Below are 12004 nucleotides of genomic sequence, written 5' to 3' on the forward strand. Positions count from 1 at the left end.
GGGCTTGTTCCCCTTATTTGTTCAAGTAAAACATTGTATTCATAATGTTAGTTTAGATTAATAGTCTTTCAGTCGAAAGCCTTCAGTGCTAGAGAAATTGTCCTCAATGCCAACACATTTGTGTGTTGTACAGCTTCCTTGGGCCTCTATAGACCCATGATGTTTAGATTATGCATATGAACTTCCTATCCTGTGTGTGATGCATCTGTTGTGATGGTCATAGAGGGAGTTGGTATTTTGAAGGGGTTGTGGTGTTCTTTAGGTTCCACCACTGCAGTTCCTTCTAAATCTTGTCTATTACAATCAATAGATCGCCCCAACTCCTGGTTGCATGTGACCATTGTTGTAGCCAGTCTTGTAGTGGTCTCATGTGTAAATATGCATGTGGCAGTAAGGAATTGTACTAAGCCATCATGGCATCATTTTCCTCACTATCAGGCATTGACCCTTCTGGTAGAGGCAACTCTGCCCTATCATTGCCTTGACCCTCTTGTCTACCAAGAGGGCTCTTATGGTGGAACTTGAGATTGCAGGGTAGTTGATGGAGAGCCCCAAGTTGTACAATCGCCTGATTACATTATTTATAATGGTTTTGCATTGTTTGAACGGATTTGCCTTTACTAGCCAATCATCCAGGTATGAGTACTTTTGTTTTGAGGTATGCTGTCAACACGGCTAGGCATTCCCTATATACATGCAGAGTGCTGACTTTATCCGGAATGGTAAAACCTTGAACTGACAGTGTACTTTGTCCACTATGAATCTCCGAAGAACTTCCAGTGTAGCTTGTTAATCGGTATATTAAGGTAGACATCCTAGAAGTGTATGTTTGCATTGTAGTCCCCTTACCCTCCTTGGAAGGATGTCATCCTGAAGTTTTGTGTTTTGATTGACCCGAGTGTTCTTAGATCCGGTTTTGTTCATTGTCCTGAACAGGGTTAGTAAAGTTACTGTCTTAATCACTGAGGCTGACCGCATAGAAATAGACCTTCTTTAAGGAGTAAAGGTGAAATAAATCATTATTTACAGTTTAGGGAGCCTGTTGAGCTCCGGTGAAGCTCCACAATTATTACAACAGGTGCAGGGGTTGGGCTTTCATACTGTCCAAACTTAAAATAGCCAGGTAAACTAAATCAACCCTGCTTGTGTGCATCTTTGCCAACACCAAATATAATATCTATTCCCTCTGTTTTATTCTGTTTTTCCACGGCTCCATTTCCAAGGTCGACTTGGTTCCTGAAAATGCTGAACCAAATACATGTTACTAAGTAACTAACTAGAAGCTTTTCTCCTCATACCTCGATCCTGGTTAACTGCTGTACCTACATCTCATTTGTTGTGGCCCATAGTCACCCACCACAATGTCCTTATTTGCTCCTGTTGTTTATTGCCTGACTTGTTTACTTCTTTCACTCAGCTATCTTACTAGGTCTTCCACAACCATATGTAAAGCACTCTGATACCCGCTTGGGTCATGTTTGCGATATACAAAACTGTAAATAAATAAATAAGTAAAAAGGTAGGTCGATTAGTCAGTAAACACCCCTCTCTAGTGGTGGACAGGTCATCTGCATTTTATAGTATATTTGAATTATCCCCTTCCAGAAGTCTCTTTCCGTTCTTTTGCCCTATCCTCCGTTGCCCCTCCCATACCTTTGCAGATTAATGTGGCCCTATTGCGAACACTCCACGGGTCAGATATAGCCAGCTCTATGAGGGGACGCGCCCCTTTTTGGTATAATCTGTTGCTTAATCAAGAGAAAACCTTTCCTAGTATTTTCTCTGAAGTCTTGTTTCTTACATCACTAGCGACGAGGATACTCAGCTGCAGTTTAAATGACAGCTATCATTACTACTCTGTAATTTCCTTTACCACTGTGAGTACCTGATTACTCCTATCTCAGATTATCCTCCCACTGCTTACGCTCTTCATGTTATCGCCACTATTGTGCTCCATGATTGGTGTGTTTAGGCTTCTAATCACTGTTGCTTGAGACAAGCTTCAATGTGCCACTGTTGCAGTGTTGGTGCCTATGGTCTCTGCTTTGGTTTAGAATTTGCCTCCTTGTGACTATTGTGCGCTCCGTTCATCTACCTCCATCTACCCTTCCATCAGGCTGCTCAGAGATAGAAGACGCCTTGGTTTCAATTCAGACTTTGGGCCAGAAATACAAAATATTTTTGCATGCGCTAACGGGTTTGTGACCCGTTTGCGCATGCAATAATACCGAAGGGCCATGTTCAAACCCTAATAAGCGTGTCGCAATTTATTTGCGACTCACTAATTAGGATTTGCGATGCGCTATTAAGAAGGGGCATTTCAAGGGCGTCCATTCCTAATAGTGAGTCTGAGCCCTATGTATGACTGTTTTGCAGTCGCAAAACAGTCGAAATTTACCACCTACTTAAAGTAGGTGGTAAAGCCTTCGCAAATGGGAAGGGGTCCCCAGGCGAACGCTTTCCCTTTGGGAATGCATGAGAAAATATTTTTTAAGGGCAGGCAATGGTCCCAGGGACCACTGCCTGCCCTGAAAAAATGAGACAAAACCGTTTCATTTTAAAACCTTTTTTTTTTTAATCCTGCCCGTTTTCCTTTAAGGAAAACGGGCAGAATTTTTTTTTTAAAACTGCTTTATTTAATAGCAGTCACAGACGTGGAGGTCTGCTGAGCCCAGCAGGCCACCATCCCTGGGAGGGCCAGCCATTCCCAATGAGGTCGCAAATTGAGAATGGCTCATTAATATTCATGAGCCTCGCATTTTGCAACCTCATTGGGAATCGCTAACAGTGTCTCCGACACTGTTGTACACTAGCTTTTGTGCAATTTGCGAGACACAACAGGAATGGTCGTACATCTGGCCCCTTGGTCCCCGCTTGATGTGAAGGAGAGCAGGAAGACTGAATTTTCCAATTGGAAATTCATCTTTGTCTTGCCCAAGGCAGATATTATAGGATAGGATAATATTTATAGAGCACGCATATCCCCGAGGGTGTCAAGGTGCTGGGCGGACAGACGAGGAGAAAGAGAATCGCACCTGCTGCCATCAAAGTGAAAATAGCCATGTTTTCAAAAGTTTTTAAAAAACCGGTAAGGAGCCCGCTTTGGAAATTAAGGTGGCAAGGAATTCCTAAGCTTGGTGGCTGCTACAGAAATTAAGCAGCCACCCCATCTGAACCTGCAAAATCTAGGAGACACCAGTTTTTTTTATGTGAGGAGGATCTCAAGGTCCTCCCAGGAGTGTGCAATTGGAAAGAGTTTTCAGATGTGGCGTACCTTTACTATGCATGGCCTTAAACACCACGCTCAGAACCTTGAAGGAGATATGCTTCTTGATGGGGAGCCACTGCAAGGAACAAATCCCCTTCCTGACGGACTGATGCTTTGGGATATTAGGAATCAGCCTTGCCGCTGTGTTCTGTACCACCTGGAGCTTATCCCCGCGTCAGCCATAATGTTCATGCCAGACAGCGCAACTGCTCCACAACTACCCAGCACAACTGCATTGAGATGCTGATGCTCTAGCTGTTGATCTCTGCACCTCTTGCACTGGCCAGCAGCTGTCAAGTTCCTGCCCAGAGTGATTGGTAGGGCATACCATTTCTGGATGATTTGAAACTCCCATTTGTCAGATGTTATCATTGACCGCTAGGGCAGGTGATGCCATATTCTGCTGCCAATGGGATGACTGACCTGGATGAAAGGAACACTAAAGAGGTTTTGAGGCAGCGCAGCCGGAGGGGAGGGGGATTGAACAGCACGCTGGGACTGGCTCCCACGTCCTTTCTGGGCTTTGCTGCCTCGTCCTTAAAAGGGCAACGCAGGCTTTTGGACCGGTTATTGATTCGCACCCAACATTCCCCAATCCAGGTCCGAGGTAGGGACGAAAGTATTGCTCCTGCGGATAAGTAAAAGTGAAAGGCCAAGGGATCTAGCAGTGATCCTGCTCTCACGAAAGCGCTTGAGTGCTGCATCAGCCTTATTGCCAAATAGGCGGGAGTCATCGTAGGGCATGTCGATCAGGGAAGACTGGACATTCCCAAAAACGCAGTGGACCTTAACCAGGCATGGTAACGCAGTGCTACCATAGAAGCCTTCGCTCTATCCAGAGAGTCCGTGGTGTTCAGCCTGCAATGTATGGATAATTTTGCAGCATTCCTGCCATCAACCACAGCTTGGTTGAGAATGGCACAGCCTTCCTTGGGCAGCAAGGGAAGCAGCTGGAAAGGCTAGTGGAAGAACATTTTTATTTACCAAGGGTGTCCAGCCTCTTGGATTCCATGTTCTGAGGCCTGTACAACCAGGCGCTCCAGGGAGGGGTACATGAAAGGAAGACTGGTTGAGATGGTGCTGACGGGTAATCATTCGGTGCACAGGAGCCCCTGTGCAAGGTTTCCTCCAGGCCCCCACATTAGTGACGGTTTCATTAAATGGGAGGATTGGTTCAGATATACCTGCCCAGGTTGCAGCATCTCAATCAAGACGTTAATCTTGACCTTGGCCTTCCTCCGAACCCTGCCCCGGAGAGAAACCATACCAGAGCCTGGGGAGGTATCTAGGCCACTGGCATCACCCAGCTCCTCTTACCAGTTGTCATCAGCATCAGGGTCCTCTAAAGGACTAGCCACCTCCTCTTTCCATCACCTCCTTAGGTAGGGGTGAGTAGGGAAGTCCAGTGGATAGAATAGCCTGGGCAGCACTGACCAAGCAGCACCAGTGGCGGCGCCGGGACGGACAGAGCCAGGGTGGGTGGAAGCACCTGTGTCTCAGTCAGTCCTGAACTGGGGACGGATTCAACGGGCCTGGATGGCGTAAAGGGCAAACCTGCTTGCGGTAACACAGCGGGGGATGCTCTTGCTCCGTGGGACCCAAAGACGCTACAGACAGAGTTGGTGGTCCAAAGATGGCATGCTTGGTGCTATAGAGCACTTATAATTGGGCTGCCATTGCTCCAGCTCAGGGGAATTCGGAGTACGTAGAGAGGGCCTGATGCCGGCCCTGCAGATGGAATGGGGAGCGGGGCTTTGAAGCATGGTGCTTGGAGGGGGAGGTCAAAGACTGCCTCAACTTCTTTTTCTTATGCTTCTTTGACTTACCCGAATTGGAAGTAGTAGTCTTGGAGTGATAAGACAACCGTTCAACTTTAAAAATGGACCTGTGAGTGGCCCAGAGAATGGTGTACAGCCGCTTTCTGCCGCGCCGTTAGGAGCTTCATCGTCTGGTCGCAAATTGCCTTGGGGTGCATCAACTTCACTCGCCGCAGGCTGTGACTCAACCTCAGGCCCCAGAGACAAATCAAATGGGAATCAGACATTGACATCTGTCGGTAACATTCCCCACAAGGCTTAAAACAGGTAGATTTGTGAGGGGAAATGTCCTTAGCTCACTGGGAGCAATAGCTCAAAAAAGACAGACAACAAATTGCAAAAAGGTGGTCAAACAGTGACAGAGGTCTGACCGCTCTGTTGTTCATAGAACGAAAGTAATTGATGTCAGCGCACAGGGGTTGCGCCTATATAGTCATCACAACATCCCTTACAACACAGATGATGCCAACGGGGAGCAGAACAACCACCCCTACCAGCGTAGGAAATATTCTAAGGTGAGGAATCTGCAGTTAGAATTATCTATCAGAATTAAAGAAGCAATATCTATTGCTGAGAGCACTGAACACATGGCTGATCATGCAAAGCAAATTAAGAAACTGTTGATAGCAACAACACATATTTGCACAGGGTCAAATGTTTCAGAGGTGCAATTGCACGTCACCTGGCAACCAGAAGAACTTGGTATGAAACTGCACCCAAATGGAACTGATTTGGTTCGGAATGTAGAAGGAACTATATCCCAAAATAATATTTCTGAATTTCCATAGATGTCCACAGAACTATTTGGGTGCCTGAAGAATTAAGATGATTACATGAAGTTAAAAAGGCTGTTCTTGTGATAAACAGAGCTCATCCCAGTCTTCATCAATATGAAACAAGAACTGGATAAACTTTAGAAACAAGGTGAGCAAGGGGAAAGGCAGCAGGGTAGGGGAGAGAGTGTGGGTGCGGACGATCCAGACCCTGACACCCAGGCTCAGGATTGAGCCTGATTGCCTCAAAATGGGTGGGGGAGGGTGGTGCGGGGGTGGAAGCGGGGGGAGGGAAGAGGGACCTCAGACATTTTATAGGTATAAGGTATACAATCAGGATAGATGAATCATGGCGCAGAAACAGACTAAAAGGTCTAGAATGGTTTGAATGGCATGAATGGACGGTCGGGATCAGTGGAAGGGGTATAGTATTGAATGGCTAAGTTGAAAAAGAATTCATTTTTTTTCTTAAAAGACAAAAAAAGAGTAGAAAAAAATGAAAGAAACACGGCGTCATTGAAAGGACTATATGATGGGACTCTATTATTTCTCTGTACTGCCACTACCGGATATGATGAAAGTGAATGAAAATCTGTTTACAAAAAAACAAAATTTGAAAGGACTAAGTTCTGATACTCTTCAATTGTCTTAGTATCCAAAAAAGGTGAGAAAGGAGTCAGAATGAGTGCCAATTTGAGGGATGTTCATCCAGAAAATATGAGTGGACAAGCATGCCTTGCTGAATACTGCTGAGATGCCAAGTACAATTGAGGAGGCCACTGTCAATGGCCTGTCTTTGCCTTGCTATCAGAAAAACTTCCAATGGGATCCCTGTCCACTGACCTAATTTATCACACCTCTTGGAACATTCATGTTCCGCATTATGCAGTTTAGCTTGGCCTCAGCTCCTCTAGCAAAAAAAGAATACTGCCCAGGAGTGTGTAGTTAACATTTTATGTTTCCATGGTTATATTCTAACCTATGATTAAAATCATGAATATCACAAAATTGTCTTGGGAGAAATTTTAGTCAGACAGAGATGCCAATCTTACAGTCAGGAAGGACAAACGCCAAATTTGTGTAGGAGCTGTGACCTACTTGGGGCATATACTATCTCAAGATGGGGGTCGAGCCACCAGAGGATCTTGAGGAGACTCTTTGGAAGAAAGGGGCACGCTATTATTGGTCCTATTAATGTGATGCAGCCTTTAGATAGTTAAAATATATTATGTGATGCTCCTGCACCAAGTAGATTTGACATTATCAAGAACACAATGCTGACCATCGATATGACAGTTGTAAGGAGCTAGGGGCAACTGTGTCCCAAGTAGTTGATGGGAAATAAGTTCCAATTGCTCTTGCCTCTCACTCTGTAAAGGGGGCAGAAATATGTTATTCTTTAGTTGAAAGAGAAGAGCTAGTATTTTTAGGGGGCTATTCACCATTTTAAATTCCATCTATGAAGTATTCCTAGTTTTGTCAGCATGGACCCCACCCCCTGCAATTATGAGTTTACTATGAAAGGGGTGGAATGCACCAATGCACGAATCTTCATATGGTTTCTTGGATATTATGCATTTAATTTCCAGATTGAGTGCCTCTTGGAGCCAAAAAACATGGTGGCTGCCGGACTCACTAGATCGCTGATGAACAAGTGTGAAGAGGTGGAGGTTGGTGATGAAGCCATTGTTGCGGTATGATAGAAAGGTTTGTCTCCAGAGAGTGGAATAATAGTGAAGCCGAGTATACTGCTGTCTAGCGTAGGTGACCAATAGATGGCCTTGTAAAAGAAAAGTGGCGGAATCTAGCCTGGGGTGTTGGAATGTCAGGATTGAGTGTAGGAGGTAGCAAACTATTAACCAGAGAGAAAATTATTTCTGTAAGGCAGAAAATTAAAGATCTTGACTTTACAGGGCATTTATGACGATACCTCATCAAGAACAGAGTTTGACAACAGTATGGGTGGCCAAAGATGGATTCCTTGATGGAAAAGGTGGTGAATGACGTGCTGCAAGAGAAAAAAGCACATCCTAATCCAAACTTACCTTGTCCCCTATTAGGGTGCTGGACAAGCCTTTGATTAAGGCAGCTCTTAAAATTACTGGTTCGGTGGGTGGGATAGGGGGGTGGAGGACATTTCAGCTTTGTTTATGGGTTGGCTATCATGCTAGGTGAATAGTTGTCCAAGTGGCTGCTCAAGCATTGACTGAAGCACTTACTGATTTTCTGTGAGATTTATTTTAAGAGGGAGGCATTCCTGAAATGTTGGTTACTCACAATGGTGTACAGTTCACACAGGAAGCTATGAAATATGTTGAAGGAATATTTCATTAAATGGGACGAGCATTTTAAATGACAGTGGGAGCCAGCTTTCTGAGGTGCCAGGGGTTCCCTTTTAGAATTTCTTACCGCTTAATAAAGAGAGCCTTTCTTGAAAAATCTTCGCTGAATATCCGAATCTCTGAGGAAAGTAAGGTCCAAATCCCCAAGGGGAAAAAAAAACCATACTACTGACACAACCAGAACACGAGGTCTTTTTCTGAAGGGTCCCGTCCTAGGGCCTTATCTAATGGACTATAATTAACAACATCTCCTCGGAAGGATCATGAGTGCAAGCCTTAAATTTGAGGAACCCTTATCAAAAGGATGGGGATGGCTGTGGGTGATGGGCAGTCCACTGGTCTGTCACTGTTGGCCACTCATAGGAAAGCTGTTGTGTTGTATTTGATGCAGGATACCCTGGTCCTTGCCTTCCTGGTAGGTGCTGTATGAGGGACTACAGTTTGAGCCAGGCTTCCAGTAGAAGGCGCCCAACCTGTTCCAGATTGCTTTTACCCCATTATGTTTCTTGTACAAGGAATGTGGCAACAGCCTTTTCTTGCCATATGGTCTGCAATCAATGGCGGGTACTCAAAGAGAAGGACAAGACAGCATTCTAGTCTTTATTTCAATAATCATGTACCTTCAAATCAGTGAGTATTTTCTCAATCACTGTTGTAACAACTGTGATGTCCTTTGAGTCGGAGGCGCCCAAAGCAGACGCTTTGCCAAAGAGTTTCTTCACAGTGGATTCCAGCACGGTAAACATGATGGGCTTCCTGGGCTTTTCCAGCTTTCTTCTCTTAAACGGCGGAGACTGGGAAGAGACAAGAGAAAAGAATATTAAGACTGATACACACTCAAAAATGAAATGCTCTAAACATCCCAGAGAACGTCAACATAATTCAGTTACCTAATAAACAATTTACAAAATAATCATACATAAATAGCCTTAGTTCCCTCAATGCTCTTAACGCACCTTCTCGAAGTGAAGGTCCCCAAGCTCTGCTTCACTTAAAAATGCAAGACCATGTGCCTTGCAGAGAGCCAGAGCAAAGAGCAGCCAGCTAGGACCCAGGGAAGCAATGTACAAGGGGGACCAGAGCCCAGATTTCCTGAGTGAATTCAGAGCAGGCGACACTGCAGTTCTGATCCTTTTCACCACCAGCACTTTTGCTTTAGAGTAGCTGGGCACAGGAGAGATGGCATCTGCTCTCCAAAAGTCCTTTGGCCTGAAGTCCCACTCTCTAGATGCATGTGCCCTATAGACACTGCAAGTGGAGAACAGTATTGCCTTCATCCCATCTGGCAAGAGTGCTGTGGATTAAGGGCAGTGGGGAGCAGGGGAGACTGCAGCCTTAAACACCTGCCCCAGTAGTGCTTCGGTATCGGGGAAGTAGTGAGCACAGGATATCACAGTACCCAATCTGCACAGTCCAGAAAACTACGGGTCCCTGGAAGGATAGAAGAAGGCAGCCTACACACACCCAAACCAGGAGCACCTTGCATGAACATGCTGACCATCTGTCAGGACCACTCTGAACTCAGGTAAGCGGGCACGTGAGAAAGTGCAGCCCCACTCTCTTCGGTGATATGGCAGATTCCATCACACCTGGCAGCGGAACTAAGGATTCAGAGCAAATGGGAGGCGAATAGAGCAGCCTCATCCTATCTAGCAAAAGTGCTGTAGAACATGGGCAGTGGGGGTAGCTATGAGCTCTTTGTGTCAGAAACAGAACTGACAGACCGCTAAACTACCACAGACCCAGGATTAAGGAAGGATGCCCCTCACCAGTACCTCTGCGAAGAACATTGAACTCAAGTGTGGGGGTACATCCTTATCCACATTCTGTACAAGATGTGAGGTTTAAGGGGAAGGTGGAAACAAAATTGCACCAGTCCACTCTACAAAGATCAGTATATTGATGATGAAGTAATTTATCACTGCGGCTACCTACATATGGGTGTCCTGACAAAAGAGCTGATAGATGCAATCCCTTACAGAACGTGGAAAAGTTTGATTCTTGCCAGAAATTATCCAACACTTACGGGCCAGGAACCAGAAGGCTTTTCCTGTCAAAAGACCCCCGCAGGATGCAAGCTAGAGAGGCTTCACAGCGCTTGATTCTGCATTGAAAGAAAACTGGGCCTTGATCTTTCAAGGCTCTATCCAACTATCCATATAAATAGGGGCAGGAGGTACTGAGGATCCTAGTCTACCCCTCTGGAAGGAGTATAAAAGAGTTTGGGGAGGCCAAGACTCCACCTCCAAACCCTCTGCTAAGCTAACTGTAAGCTAACTGTACAGGAAGGGGTTAGACGTACGAGTTACTTACCTTCGGTAACGATGTATCTGGGAGAGACGATTCTAGCCGCAGATTCCTTAATGTAGAATTACCCCCAGGCGTGAGACTGGATCCGGAAAACTTTTCTGCCACATCATCCCTGCGCGCCGGGGGGGGGGGGGGGGGAGGAACCACGTGACTCCGCCCTAACGTCGTCCACATTTGTGACGTCAGCGAGGATACATAAGTCCCACCTCGACGCATACGTCACGTTTTCTTTGGACAAACAAAACTGTGAAAATACTGGAACAGTGTGCGAAGACCCAGCTATACAGAAGGGAAAGAAACGAATGGTGAGGGACAGCACCATCCAGAATAGTGCCAGGTACCAAGCTACCAAGTCATGAAATTAACCACTACAGCGCTAGCGGGTTTTCCCGCTGTGCGCTGAATACTCATGAATCACACTTTACGTGACAAAGCCAGCTCGTCATGCGCGCAGCGCAGGTAACGCCCATGACGAGCTGGCTTTGTCATTAGTGTGGAAGGGGTTAAAGAATAGAGTGCTGCTACTGCAAGCAAGCTTGCAACCAACCCAACATAAAAGCCTCCCTGGAGGTAGAAAGCATGTGAAAAAGAAAGGGCACAGCAGACGAAGAAGGCTAGAACCACCGCCCAGACACAGAAGGATTCTAGGCCTGAATGGAAGATCAATGACAAGTCATCCCCCAACAACACCGGCGGGGGAGGGATGGGGTCTCCCAAAAGGAACTGAGGGTCGAGACCCAGCCAGGGGACCTCTACCCCAAGGACTGTCAAAGTCAGAAGTGCAAGGAACACAAGGAAGCATGACACAACGAACCCCACATTGGAGACCAAATGCATTGGCGCGGAAGTACCCAAGCATTCGCCCACCAATCACCAGAAGGGAAGTGCAGAAGACTGAGAAGGGTCCTCGCAGAAACGGGGAGGAAGGGCGGGTTGTGAAGGAATCTGCAGCTAGAATCGTCTCTACCAGATACATCATTACCGAAGGTAAGTAACTTGTACATCTGATTGAGACTTCTAGCCGCAGGTTCCTTAATGTAGAATAGATACCCTAGCCATACCCAAAGGGGAGGAGGGTCTGCAAGAGGACCTCTCCAGCTCAGATGAGCACAAGACCCCCAACAGGGGACCAGTCAAGGGGACAGGGAAAAATAATCCAGTCCACCACAACAGGGGAGAGTCACAGGCCCGAAGCTGAAGAGAACCTCAACATCGTGAGGGAACACCTGCCCCACAGAACCGCAACATCGTGGAGGAACACCTGCCCCACAGGGGACGTGTTAGAACGACAAAAGAGGCACCCCAGCCTTCAAACCAGGAGAAAGCAAGGGCAAATGAAGGAGGCCAGAACACCGCCAGCCCAGTCAACGTACAAGGGACCTCCACCGGAAGCCCCAAGGTACAATCAGCACAGAGGATGAAGAGCCACCTACAGACTCCAAGGAGAAGAGGAAGAAGCACGGCAAGGCTCTCCACTGGGAAACATACCCAATG

The 12004-nt window shown here is 46.4% G+C and overlaps 1 protein-coding gene across 1 annotated transcript in view; it reads right to left on the reverse strand.

Moving 5' to 3' along the window:
- METTL16 (methyltransferase 16, RNA N6-adenosine) overlaps window positions 1–12004 on the reverse strand; it is a 513950-nt gene that overhangs the window by 18736 nt on the left and 483210 nt on the right. The window contains exon 9 of the mRNA XM_078679306.1: window positions 8821–8994. Within this exon, the coding sequence (XP_078535432.1) occupies window positions 8821–8994 (174 nt within the window). The remainder of the gene's footprint in view (window positions 1–8820; window positions 8995–12004) is intronic.

This window comes from Lissotriton helveticus, chromosome 3_1 (genome assembly GCF_964261635.1).
Source record: "Lissotriton helveticus chromosome 3_1, aLisHel1.1, whole genome shotgun sequence".
NCBI lineage: Eukaryota > Metazoa > Chordata > Amphibia > Caudata > Salamandridae > Lissotriton > Lissotriton helveticus.